Below are 14,333 nucleotides of genomic sequence, written 5' to 3' on the forward strand. Positions count from 1 at the left end.
TCGGATTCCTGGTTAATAAGCATATAGCTGGTAACATACAGGAATTCTATAGCATTAACGAGAGGGTGGCAGGTCTTGTTGTGAAACTTAATAAGAGGTGCAAAATGAAGATTGTACAGGTCTACGCCCCTACATCCAGTCATGATGACCAGGAAGTCGAAAGCTTCTATGAAGACGTGGAATCGGCGATGGGCAGAGTGAAAACTAAATACACTATACTAATGGGCGACTATTATAATGCCAAGGTAGGCAAGAAGCAGGCTGGAGACAAGGCAGTGGGTGAATATGGCATAGGCACTAGGAATAGCAGGGGAGAATTATTAGTAGAGTTTGCGGAACAGAATAATATGAGGATAATGAATACCTTCTTCCGCAAGCGGGATAGCCGAAAGTGGACGTGGAGGAGCACGAACGGTGAGACTAGAAATGAAATAGACTTCATACTCTGCGCTAACCCTGGCATCATACAAGATGTGGACGTGCTCGGCAAGGTGCGCTGCAGTGACCACAGAATGGTAAGAACTCGAATTAGCCTAGACGTGAGGAGGGAACGGAAGAAACTGGTACATAAGAAGCCGATCAATGAGTTAGCGGTAAGAGGGAAAATAGAGGAATTCCAGATCAAGCTACAGAACAGGTATTCAGCTTTAACTCAGGAAGAGGACCTTAGTGTTGAAGCAATGAACGACAATCTTGTGGGCATCATTAAGGAGTGTGCAATGGAAGTCGGTGGTAACTCCGTTAGGCAGGATACCAGCAAACTATCCCAGGAGACGAAAGATCTGATCAAGAAACGCCAATGTATGAAAGCATCTAGCCCTACAGCTAGAATAGAACTGGCAGAACTTTCGAAGTTAATCAACAAGCGTAAGACAGCTGACATAAGGAAGTATAATATGGATAGAATTGAACATGCTCTCAGGAACGGAGGAAGCCTAAAAACAGTGAAGAAACTAAGAATTGGCAAGAATCAGATGTATGCGTTAAGAGACAAAGCCGGCAATATCATTACTAATATGGATGAGATAGTTCAAGTGGCTGAGGAGTTCTATAGAGATTTATACAGTACCAGTGGCATCCACGACGATAATGGAAGAGAATATAGTCTAGAGGAATTCGAAATCCCGAAGGTAACGCCGGAAGAAGTAAAGAAAGCCTTAGGAGATATGCAAAGGGGGAAGGCAGCTGGGGAGGATCAGGTAACAGCAGATTTGTTGAAGGATGGTGGACAGATTGTTCTAGAGAAACTGGCCACCCTGTATACGCAATGCCTCATGACCTCGAGCGTACCGGAATCTTGGAAGAACGCTAACATAATCCTAATCCATAAGAAAGGGGACGCCAAAGACTTGAAAAATTATAGACCGATCAGCTTACTGTCCGTTGCCTACAAACTATTTACTAAGGTAATTGCAAATAGAATCAGGAACACCTTAGACTTCTGTCAACCAAAGGACCAGGCAGGATTCCGTAAAGGCTACTCAACAATAGACCATATTCACACTATCAATCAAGTGATAGAGAAATGTGCAGAATATAACCAACCCTTATGTATAGCTTTCATTGATTACGAGAAAGCGTTTGATTCAGTCGAAACCTCAGCAGTCATGGAGGCATTACGGAATCAGGGTGTAGATGAGCCATATGTAAAAATACTGGAAGATATATATAGCGGCTCTACAGCCACCGTAGTCCTTCATAAAGCAAGCAACAAAATCCCAATAAAGAAAGGCGTCAGGCAGGGAGATACGATATCTCCAATGCTATTCACAGCGTGTTTACAGGAGGTATTCAGAGACCTGGATTGGGAAGAATTGGGGATAAAAGTTAATGGAGAATACCTTAGTAACTTGCGATTCGCTGATGATATTGCCTTGCTTAGTAACTCAGGGGACCAATTGCAATGCATGCTCACTGACCTGGAGAGGCAAAGCAGAAGAGTGGGTCTAAAAATTAATCTGCAGAAAACTAAAGTAATGCTTAACAGTCTCGGGAGAGAACAGCAATTTACAATAGGCAGCGAGGCACTGGAAGTCGTAAGGGAATACATCTACTTAGGGCAGGTAGTGACGGCGGATCCGGATCATGAGACGGAAATAATCAGAAGAATAAGAATGGGCTGGGGTGCGTTTGGCAGGCATTCCCAAATCATGAACAGCAGGTTGCCATTATCCCTCAAGAGAAAAGTATATAATAGCTGTGTCTTACCAGTACTCACCTACGGGGCAGAAACCTGGAGGCTTACTAAAAGGGTTCTACTCAAATTGAGGACGACACAACGAGCTATGGAAAGAAGAATGATAGGTGTAACGTTAAGGGATAAGAAAAGAGCAGATTGGGTGAGGGAACAAACGCGAGTTAATGACATCTTAGTTGAAATCAAGAAAAAGAAATGGGCATGGGCAGGACATGTAATGAGGAGGGAAGATAACCGATGGTCATTAAGGGTTACGGACTGGATCCCAAGGGAAGGGAAGCGTAGCAGGGGGCGGCAGAAAGTTAGGTGGGCGGATGAGATTAAGAAGTTTGCAGGGACGGCATGGCCACAATTAGTACATGACCGGGGTTGTTGGAGAAGTATGGGAGAGGCCTTTGCCCTGCAGTGGGCGTAACCAGGCTGATGATGATTCGATCTGGAAATCTTGCTTTTCGAGCAGCTCTAGTTAACTCTTTCTCTGCCGCTGTCCACCACGTTGGCGTAATATAGTTATAGGTTCTTTAGTTTTGTATTTAGGTCTGTGTCTTTCTTGTCAAAAATGCCGTCTTCCCACGTGCTAGCTCAATGGTCAATGAAGGGTATCGCAGCTGAGCCAGTATAGGTATGGGTTGAGTTGGTGACAGTGATTTCACGTCAATGCGGCAGTTAGATTTGCAGAAGCCTGAACGAGTGAAAGACCTTACGTTCAACGCAGACGTCTTCATCCTCGTATAAACAAGATATAAGTTCCTGTACGATGTCCTGGCCAGTTCTTCTTTATCCACTTCCCGTCCTGCTCAATGCGAAAAAACATTGCCCCCTCTTGTAGCACACGATGACGTTGCAGTCACCCAGATTTAGAAAACGCGCTTTGGTACGTTTTGGCCACAACGCCTAAATGTTTGCAGAACTTTCGCCGTTCAGGCTGTTTGAAAAGGTTGTTTCGTTTTCTTTTTCAGTATCATGACTCTAAAATGAAACGCATAACCCTTGGCCAATCGCTCGGCATGAGTATGTGAATGCCGCAAAACACCGGGAACGTAAGATAAATAGAGAAATCTAGGTATTTAATTCGTTTTCGTGCTAGCATTTGTTGCTAGACATTTTGATCTATCGGCGTTTGGCCAATCGCCTTCGCGGGTACGTGCCACGTGTTTAGGAATCAGCATCAACATCCGCAGCCTGAAGAAGAAGAACATAAACTTTATTAAAGATAAATGTTTCCTTTTCTTTCTTTCTTTTTTTCATCGAATATTTAACACTTCAGAAGAATAGGTAATCGTTTCAGCACGCAATTCTTTGCCAATCCCCCAGTGTGGGTATGAGCCATAATATGAGGGCATCATCATCATCACCATCGTCATCATCATAAAAAGAACGTCGGTTTTCCTTATGGTGGCCTCAGGTGGCGGCTCGAAGTCCTTGGAGCCTGAAGAACGGCGATTGACAAAGCAGGAACACGTTTCGTGGTGAACACCCTTGTCAGTATTATGCTATGTGCAGGCGCCGTTAGACAAAAGTCCTCCTTAAGAGCACGCAGGGATGCTAACTAGCTTTGTTGCCAGAACAGGTTCAGTAACGCTGGACTGAAGGAAACGTTTCTCTAATCGTTTGGATTGCGACACCTTACGTTTCACTACGCCTATAAAAGACACGGACTGCTTTTAATACAGAACGTGTACCGCGGGTTCACAATACTTATTACCACAGTTCTTTTCAGACATATCAACCGCGGGAAGAGCTTTCGTGTATTACGAATGCATTTTCGTTCCACTCCCGCCTTCTATTGAGAGAAAGTAATGAACGTGACAAATGGAACACATCTGAGGTTGTCCGGCACGTCTCCCGTTACGCCGACAACGAATGGACGGCGTAGTGCTTCGACTAACGGGATCACGCTTAGTTCAGCCTGATGTCGCATTTGCGTAGTACATGTCCCGTTCCTGAATAAAAACAGTGCATTGGAAGTATTGTTGAAAGCGACTTGCTTTCTTCAACTTTCTCACGTGAGAAGATTGGTTTTGTTATTTCTCACGCTTATTTTTCTTACGTAGCAATAGCTAAATGATAATTCCAACAGCTGGTCCTTTTGAAACGCTTTTCTAGTTAGGCAGCACTTTCTTTTTGTGTGTTCCCTGCTCGTCTACTGTTGCTTAAGACGGCGTGTTGTTCCTGTTCTAACGTTCATCAGCGGATTGAGTCTATAGCCCTGCGTTTAAACTGTGCTTGCGCTCGCGAACGCGCGGCAACAAAGTGGGAGCAACGATCGATCCAGTACACAGGACTCGCAATGTGTTGGGCCATGTCACTGTGGCATCGTGAGCACAGGATGAAAGCTACGCCATCACCACTGAAAATGTGCTGCGCCCCGACAGCGAAGCCTCCTACTTATGAAAGGAATCGGTTTGGCAGAAACAGACTGGAAGTTTATAACGTCGTCGACAGCGAGAACATTACTGAGGCACAGTTGTCACCACTGCATTGCTGCCAACTGTGGTCCTTAGACGCGCGGTCTGAAGCGACTATATATAGAAGAGGCAGAGGCATCACGGCGGGTTCAATCATTCAGGGTCTTACCCGACAGACATGTTTAATTCCTTTTGCGCATTTTCTTATACTGCGGTAAAGGTTCACAGTTAAAGAAAGTGCATAAACACATTTTTTAATTCTGTATTTACGGTATCGGACTATGGCAGTTTATAAGTAAGCGAAACAGCACGGCGCGACAACTGGCAAACAAGCGCAGATGAACAAAATCACCGGATGTTGCAGTGACGACTGCAAAGAGAGACAAAATAATTCCATCTGTGGGACGAGCGCTTTTCTGGCCCTGCATTTCTTTGACCCCTTGTTGTGGGAGCCATCCAGCGGACATTTAAGAGTTGAAATTTAAAAAAAAATGTTGCATAACCCCTTAAAAAATAATTAAGATTATTGTGATGGGTACAAAATCACCTAGATACTCACCCCACGGGCTGAACCCGTGGGCCAAGCCAAGTAAATTTGGCGCCACGGGGGCCCCTCGAGCGTGGCCTTGTCTGCGCTTGCTCATGTGTTTGCAAGATGGCGCGACGGTGCAGAGAATGGGCGGTGGCACACAGCGCGCGAGGTTAGACGGTTAAACGCTACAGTGTTCCAAAGCCAGCGGGCATTGGCAGGGAGGCACGAAGCAACCTAGCGTGAGCTCTGGAGTGCATATCCATCCACCCTCGTCAACGGAGGTGGCCTTGGCGCTGCGCGCGCAAGCGCAACTTTTGCGTGTTCCAAATAGGCGGCACATTTTGGTGCTCCGAATAGCCGTGGCTGCCCGCCAGACTACAGCCAGCCCACGCAGCGTGCCTCTGGTGCTACTGCGCGCTTTGCCGTGTCGCGTGAGTACGTATACCGCCCTGTCGTTTCCACGTGCTTATATATGCGTACCATTCCTGCGTGAATTGTTTTTTGCCACTCCGCCAGCAGCACCGGTCGTCCTTTGTTGTTGTTGTTTTCGTCGTGGTTGTTGTACTTTTCTTGCTTTCCTTTCCAACTATAGGTTTCGAAATTTTATGCGAACTGGACGCGCTGCGTTTAGAACGTGTATTTTTGGCACTGGGTTAGCAAAGTTCTGTGATACCAGTGCGCTTCACTACACCGAGCTCGAAAGTACATCGTCACCGTGCAGAAACATAACATTGTCTAATAACTTACCTTTACTGTACAACCGGTGGTGAGACTGGCGCACAAAATTCGTTTCCTTCAGTGAGACACGTAAAAAAAAAGAGATTGTCCAGTATGCCAGTGAAAACAATGCAATAGTCCGAATCGGGTGAACAAAAATAGATGCGATTAATGCAGCATGCCACCAAGCTCGAAAGAGCATTGTCATTGTGCAGAAACAGGGAACTAACGCCCATAGCGTTAAATCCAGCGCCCGACTGTTGCTTACCGTAAAACATGTACACCTGTATGCTTAGATCTATAAAAAAACGCATATAATCGATACGAATGGAGACGTATAATCGGGTCCACTGTGGGCTTCATACTTCCTCACATCAGTGCATCATCCACCTCTATTGCTTTGCTTAGTCATGCTTGTAAGGAAGTACCACACAGAAAAACCTGGGACACATGTGAAATGTCACCGTATTCTCGTCTTTTCCAAGGCTGCTACAATTAGTTCCTCTTAATCATGAACCAATGTCACTTCTGAGACGGGAGTCTCTTCACAACCTTACAAGCCACGCGATTGTTTTCTTTGCCTTTTTTTCTTTTTTCTTTCTATCCTGCTCACTCCGCAGCACCAACACGCGACAATAAGCAATCTTACGTGATAGCCGAGCGTACAGAATTACATCGCCAAGGAGGTGGCCACTTATCAAAGAACGTTACATTGTGCCTCTCTCGGAACTCTTCGCTTCGGCGCTACTGATAGACAGCGTGCCAACCGCTCATCGTATGACGTTGATAGATGTTGATAGATGTTGCGCGAGGCTGGGTGCCGCAGGTCCTACGTCACGACACCCCACAAAGAAGGCACCGTCCTCTCTGAAGATCCGACGAAACGTCGGCTGCTCTTTCGAAGAACAAGGACTTCGAGCTCGATAAAAGAGACCGCGACGAGGAATATGACATAGGTTAAGCGCGTATTGCCAAAATTTCATGCAGAACGTTACGCATCTGCGCATAGCAAAGCAGCCGCGCACTGTTACCTTGAAAAAAGGCAGGGTATAAGCCAGAAAAGGAAGCACAGGCGATATACTGACATGAGGCGACGCCGCCCTGAAGCTGTCGCGCCACTTCGCTCCATGACGTCATGAATTTTGAACTGCGTCTGCTATGGAACCTACAATGATTTTAGAAAACGAACCCAATATTCTAGTAGAAAATTTCGAGAACTACATTACCGCACCCAGAACGACCCGAATACAAGAAAATATTTTGAAACGTTCTGCTTCTGCAGCACGAGGTGAAGGCTTCGATTACCGGCCGCTGCGGGAGGGTTTCGATCGAGAAATAATGTAAAAAAAAAGTCGTTTACTTAGATTTAGGTGCACGTTAATGAATCGTCAGGTGGCCAATGCTAATCTGAACAATTTCACTCGAAAGCACTAAAATAAATGCAAAATTGCCGCGCTATTGGCCGCTCGAGGCACTGTGCGTGTATACGCGGACTTATTTCACGCTCGGAAAAACACTTTTATGTAACACGTATTGAGCAACGGAAAGTTGTATTTTCAGTTTTTCGCGTTGCTCTACAATTTTCTCATTGACACTTTTCGTCTAACTATAATAGTTGAGAAGTTGACTAATTAACTACGAGTAATTGTGTAACTATGCGGAATGCAAACAGTAATCTGAGTGTCTCCAAGCGACGGCAAACAACATTACCTTGGTTCTGTCCAGCTACGTGGCATTTGCATATTTTTAAATCTTGGTGCATCGGTAGTTAGGACGTCCTATATAGACAAGGGTTAGGTCTCAACACGACCAAGGACATTAATTAGACGTTTGTCACGACGCAACCCCACCCAACCCTCAGCGCCTGCCCAGAAGTCAACGCAGCGTTGACAACGACTGCTGACGGGTCCACGATACGCCCCGCTTGCGGCTGCCTGACAGCCTGAACTAATATGAAAAGGGCCAATGTCAAATGCTACCGTGGGAACGGCTTCGACGTTGGATTTCCAGTTTGCTAAATGGTCACCTATTCCATAACATCGCAGGTGGGAGTTCTGCGGAACGATGCGATATCATGGGCGAGATATTGCAACCGATTCGACGATTGTGGTTGGCCGCGATACAGTCATCAGATTTCCTATAGTCGCCTGTAGGGAAGACGACGACAATAAAAGCGGAGACATTTCGTGCAGTGGGGCCGACGTGTCCTGATGTTAACTCGGACGTTTAACATGCTCCTGCACGGAGGGGGCTTCTGTAACTGGAGCCTTGTAACTAATGTCAAACAAGCATTTTTCCTTCATTCTATACTACCTGGCGTATTCGTCGATGGCTTCCTTGCCCTATAACGCCCCCTCGAGCCGCAACAATAGATTATATTCGACCACCGCCGAAAAACGAACGCCGCTTCCAGTGAGCCACCGTGTCATGTAGTACATACTTGTAAGAATGTCCATGCGCAATACAGATGACAATTAGAGATAAGTGACCCAAAGTAAGCGGACGCTATCAGCCCTAAATACACGGGATATGAGCAGTGTTGTGGCTCTGCGCTTGCGCAGCGCTCACGCTGCCTCTCATAGTACATTAAACCGCTTGCGTCCTCTGTGTTTCTAGATTTCTCTGCTAGGGTGTGGGAGGCAGAGGGCCATCCCCATATGCGAGGCTGTGACACGCCGTTCCCGGCTTTGCCAAGCGCTCAAGCAAGTGCACATCGCCGCGGCTCTGAAGAATGGCCGTTCGTTCGCTCCGCTCACATCCCGCGGTGCTTTGGACGACCTCAATTAACGGAGTTAATTACGCCAGTGTGCGCTTTACGGTGCGGACTTCCTTCTTTCTCGTGTGTCATTGGTATAGTGTAGCTGATGTGCACACCCGCGTGCGCGGGTTACACATTAGTGCGCTTGCGGTCCTCCGACTGTAGCCGCCCGAAACTTGGTGCATTCGCCCGCACACACTGCAAAACAATTTGCACCCTTAAAAGTGAAAAAATGGCGTAAATGTGTCTATAACTCGCACCCTTAGGGTGTTAGTTGCATAAGTCATACCCTAGGGACGTGAGTTATAGACACATTTAGACTTTTTTTTCACTTTTAAGGGTGTAAATTATTTTACAGTGCACAGTGTTTCGCTGGCGTATACTTCATAGCACACGCGAAAACGATGTGCAGCCCCAAAATCTCATAACTTATTTCGATGATCTGCTGAACTGACCATTCGTTAGTCTCGTGCCACAAGCAATATGGGTAGTGTTTCCGATGTAATTTAAACAATTTCTCATCGTATTGCCTCTCTGGCTAACCCAGCGCAAAAAAAAATTATAGATAAGAAAGATGCGCTTATCCGTCCTCGAATTGAAAGACTGATAACTTTTGTTTCATAGGTCATGTGGGTCTGCGCGGTGCGTCAACTGGCTGCAGCATGCCTACAGCCTGCGCTTGAGCGCACCAGTATTTAGACATCCCCGGGTGTTATGTATAGTGTGTCAGCAAACTAAGCTGATACCGAGAAATAGACTCACGTAGTCGTCCGCTTCGGTGTTCTATGTTGGCTTGTCTAAATTCCCTTCTCGACAACCAATACATGCTGGGCTTGTTTGCGGCTCGCAATCCCTTTACCAGATGAGATTCTTTCGGGACGTTTCCCTTATTCCCCGCCCCAGTTTCCCGCCTCTCGTAATGACAATCACTTCGGGAGAGCGTTCGAACTGAACGTCGTACTTCAGAAGCGTTATCGGACGTGCTGCCACCAGCAGCGGTTAACAGCAGAGGTAAACACTAGCGGTGGCGCATGGCCTCCGCGACTGGGTAGCGCACGGCGCCCGATCTCGAAGGCCGTTGGTGACGCTGCTTTCCTCTGCGGCGCGCTTTTGCTCTCGGATAGGCATAAGGTTGTTGTGTTCATATAGGAGGTTGTGGCCAAGTACTGCACCAGGGTGGCCAATCCTGCTCTGGCGAGGGAGTGCGTTACCGGTTCTGGTCACCGGGATCAGGCCACACTCCAGGCCTGTTTATGCAATTTTATCAACACGCGAATTTTTTTTTTAATCCGGTGGAAAATTGCCGGCACCGGGATTCGAACCACAGACCTCTTGCACGCGAGGCGGGTGTTCTACCTCTACGCCACCGCTGCACCGCCTTACGATTACGAGAAAGCGTTTGATTCTGTCGAAACCTCAGCAGTCATGGAGGCATTACGGAATCAGGGTGTAGACGAGCCGTATGTAAAAATACTGAAAGATATCTATAGCGGATATCTTACCAGTACTCACCTACGGTGCAGAAACCTGGAGGCTTACGAAAAGGGTCCTACTTAAATTGAGGACGACGCAACGAGCTATGGAAAGAAAAATGATGGGTGTAACGTTAAGGGATAAGAAAAGAGCAGATTGGGTGAGGGAAAAAACGCGAGTTAATGATATCTTAGTTGAAATCAAGAAAAAGAAATGGGCATGGGCAGGACATGTAATGAGGAGGGAAGATAACCGATGGTCATTAAGAGTTACGGACCGGATTCCAAGGGAAGGGAAGCGTAGCAGGGGGAGGCAGAAAGTTAGGTGGGCGGATGAGATTAGGAAGTTTGCAGGGACGACATGGCCACAATTAGTACATGACCGGGGTTGTTTGAGAAGTATGGGAGAGGCCTTTGCCCTGCAGTGGGCGTAACCAGGCTGATGATGATGATGATGAGGCATAAGGTTTCAGCTTGGACGCAATCGTAGCTCGATGCCATGTGTCGTTGAAGCGAACCGACCGCTTCAACCAGCTCAAACACTTGGGCTCGTTTGCCGCGCAAAAGCCGTCGGCAGCTTTCCACTGGATCCATATTTTTCCCGTTGCACGCAACTTGTGGGATGCAGCCGGCACCAGCTGTTTGAACGCTGCTAGGTTGAGCGGAAACATGCGCGAGCTGTTTGCGCCGGTTGTCGTCAAGGAAGCATAAAATTTGAAAAAGAACAAAAAAAATTATACGGTAAAAATTATAGAAAGAAGTTTTAGCGGGAAAAGACAGACGCGCAGCATTCTCCAACAATGTGAGATTGCGACACGGTCATCCGCATCCTGTAACACTGCGATTATTTCTCTTCACTTCAACAGCGCCCGCATGCTGTAGAGAAGGAAACGAAAGGAGTTGGCAAGGAATTAAATGCCGGAACTGTCACAGATCATACCTGAATTGAGGAAGCAGTTGCATCGAATCATTTTTGTTTGCCTCAAGCAAAACCAGCCTGCTTTTCCTGCATCCTTTTCACTAAGAATAAAGGTTGTACTTGCGACTCCTTTTGTGAGGGCGACCGATCTGCACTTTCGAGTGTTATCCTTATCCACAAAGGAGTGTGCGCTCTGATATGGAATAGGTTAACTCTACTTCCGCACAAATAGAGTGAACGCACTCCACCGAAAGAGCAAACGTTATCCATCGTGAAGCGGTGCGAGAGCGCTCGAAAATGCGTCCGACAATCTGTCACTCTATAAAAGAATTTTACAGCACTGTAACGCTGTTCTCGTTTTAACTAAAATATCCAAAGACATTCCCAGCGTCCAGTATAGAGTACACGAGCAACACTTTTGCCACCATCTTCTCTGACTGTCTGCCGCTGCGACAAATGAAACTATATTAGCATATATTTGGCGTAATGTACTAAAACGTTTACCAGGCATTTTGTGTCATATTTGTGCCGTGTTCACTAGTCACTGCTACAGATTGCGCGTCATCGTTTCTCCGGGAGCACGGCTACATGCGGGTGGTTCGCATCTAAAAAAACACGCAGATGGTATGCATACAAAAGGCGGCGTATAAACACAAGATAGTATTCAAACGGCGTATACAAAGAGTCGCTCAATCAAGTTTAAAGATAGCGTGTGCTTTGTTTCTCCTGATTAGGTTACACCAGTACACCCTTCTCGTGATAAAGATGGTGGTGACGGCTGGTATGGAGACAATGATGGAACCTTCCATCGTGGCTCGGTTAGTCTGTAGTGTTCTTTATCCCTTTGTTACATGCTGTCCGCTACAGTGGACGAATATAGGCGATTTTTCTTGGAGCAAGTTTTTTAGTGCTTCCGAGAGGCTCTTGCACATAGGGTAAACTTCAGTGGACGACAGTTTTATATATCCTCCCTAGAAGCGCCAAAAAACACCGTTTTTCTCCCAACTCGGCTTCAAATATGGCGTCATGTTGCTCCGGCGGGTGAGTCACATTCGTCCCCACACTTTTACTTGTAACTCTCGTCACATTGCGGTTCGCTACATCTACGCGGGAGGCAAATAGTGTGGCTGAGTAAAGCCAAGTTCTTTCTTCGGAACACATTTTCCAAAAATGTCCCCCTGTAGTGGACGCCATGCATGACAGGAACAACGCGTACGTGGTACAATTTCCTGCGCAGAGAAATCTTCGCTCCTTCCACTTTCAGCTGTATTGCTTTATTTTTGTTTTTTTGTTTTTTACGGTTGCCTCATATTCTCGTGTAATAACACTTTGTTCATCATATCATACAGAGATCTAATAGGCAGAAACAACTGAATGAGTTACCAGCAGTTCCTGCCGGAGCCGTGCGTTACTGCAACGTCAATCATCTTTTTTTTTTTTTTTTGCCAGAAACAGCACAAATATGTAGGATGTATGTTGGCAAGTGAAAATCGACATATAATTTCGCTAAGCGCACGGTATCAGAGACGCAGCCGGGAGAGGAGAGAGGGAGGCTGTTTTACTTATTTATTTATTTATTTATTTATTTATTTATTTATTCGTTGTGCCCTCACTTAAATGAAGTCACTTCTGCTGGCACTCGAACCCTCGTCATCATTCAGCGGTAGAATTGCATAGCGTCGAACCAAAAGGTGAAACGGCTGTCGCGCTACGTTCGGAAGGAGGATGCGCGCGGGACCGTCGACTTCGACAAGCACGCATCGGGTCGGGCTACGACGCGCCGCGGCTTGCATGCAGCATGTGTGTTCGTCCACCGACACCACGTTCGCCCAACGGAGGCCACTGTATGGGGGAAACAAAAGCGGTGATGAGAATTCTTCGGTTCACTGGAGCAGACGTGAAGGCAAGAACATAAAGGAACACACGTCAGAAGCGCTGGCTAATGCGACGTGTCTCTTTACGTAATGTTGTTGTTGTCAATCTTTCGCTAACTGGGGGGACCCGCCAAGTGATGCCATAGGATTCGAAAAACCCGACTTCGTCGTCGCCTCGTCTGTTCGAGGCGGCCCTCCGAATTATGATTTTTAAACAACCCTTGTTGGAGTATATACTCACCGCAGTGGCTCGCTCCGCGCCGGCAGTGAGGACTTGAGTGCTATTTCCGGCCGACGAGGCCGCGCTCTCATGCCAGTGGTATACAAAAACCCTCTCGAGCTTATATTCTGGTCGTCGTTGTAAGACTGTGGGCGGTCAAAATTTGCCTGAAACCCTCCTTTATCATCGCTTTCGATGGCTTAGCTTCAGTTTTAAAATGTTAGAAACAAGAAATTGGGCGGTTTGAGTATAAAAACGTTTGTTTGTTTGTTTCTTTGCTTGTTTCGTTTTCTTTATATTTTTGTGTGTCATTTGCTTACATATATATATATATATATATATATATATATATATACACATACCGGGTGTTTCAGCCATTCATTCAACTAATTTTGAAATTAAACTGCGGCAGCTGGTGGCACATTTCTAATCCTTGAGCTGGATTTCTCAAGCAGGCGGACATTACTAGCACGCTCAATCTAAATGTATGTTCGGCTCATTAACAAAACAACATTAATGAACATTTTATCTAATTATTTTATGGCACATATTGGTCTTCGCGAGGTGTAGTCGGTGATGAAAAGTTCAGCGCGAACACGCAGGAGAACCCACAAAGGAGAGGCTAGACAAGCACTGGCGCATAAAGTATATACACTTGGCGATCAGATGCGCCGACTTTTGGTAGCAGGTTTCCCTGTGTCGCTCCTGAATGCAGTTGCCGAGGCCCCGATTCAGAAAAGAAAAAGAGGAAAGATCGCGGCCGCTGAACGTGGAACGTTCAGGCCTGTGGTGGTGCCTTATCTTCACAAGATCACTCATCAGCCCAAGAGATTTGCTAGCAGGCGTGGTGTCCCCCTGGCGTTTTCTGGGCCGAACAAGCTCGCTAAGCTGTGCTCCCGTACTTGCGGTGACAGCAAGCGATGGATGCCAAATCAAGCGCAGGATCTCCCACATCCCATGTTCCAGCGGTGTAGTTTACGCTTTCCCTCTCACGTGGAAAGACTTACATTGGGCAGACAGGGCGACGTATCGATGAGCGAATTAGGGAACATGAGCAAAAAGTAAACAATATTGCAGACAAAGCGGCGCATCTTGTTGCCCATCGCAATTCTTGCCGTGATTGTAAACGGCGATTTCATGAGACGTCGATCCTCGGCGGAAGCACGAATAAACATGCGCGGCCTCGGAGGCTTCCCACATAAAAAAAAAAAAAGCAGACCGCTGTGTCAATGATAC

At 46.6% G+C, this 14,333-nt stretch overlaps 1 protein-coding gene across 7 annotated transcripts in view; it reads left to right on the forward strand.

The window, feature by feature from the left end:
• Positions 1–14,333, forward strand: part of LOC142585569 (organic cation transporter protein-like) — a 93,072-nt gene that overhangs the window by 31,689 nt on the left and 47,050 nt on the right. Inside the window, exon 1 of one of the 7 annotated variants that reach the window (XM_075696413.1) lies at positions 3,575–3,666. The exons of 3 other annotated variants lie outside the window; for them this stretch is intronic. In XM_075696413.1, coding sequence (XP_075552528.1) covers positions 3,590–3,666 — 77 coding nt within the window. In that variant the 5' untranslated portion in view covers positions 3,575–3,589. Of the gene's footprint in view, positions 1–3,574; positions 3,667–5,341; positions 5,573–12,006; positions 12,045–14,333 lie in introns of those variants that run through there. 3 more of the 7 variants (XM_075696421.1, XM_075696422.1, XM_075696417.1) reach the window with 3 other exon arrangements.

The sequence above is a fragment of the Dermacentor variabilis genome, chromosome 6 (assembly GCF_050947875.1).
Source record: "Dermacentor variabilis isolate Ectoservices chromosome 6, ASM5094787v1, whole genome shotgun sequence".
In the NCBI taxonomy this organism is placed as follows: Eukaryota; Metazoa; Arthropoda; class Arachnida; order Ixodida; family Ixodidae; genus Dermacentor; species Dermacentor variabilis.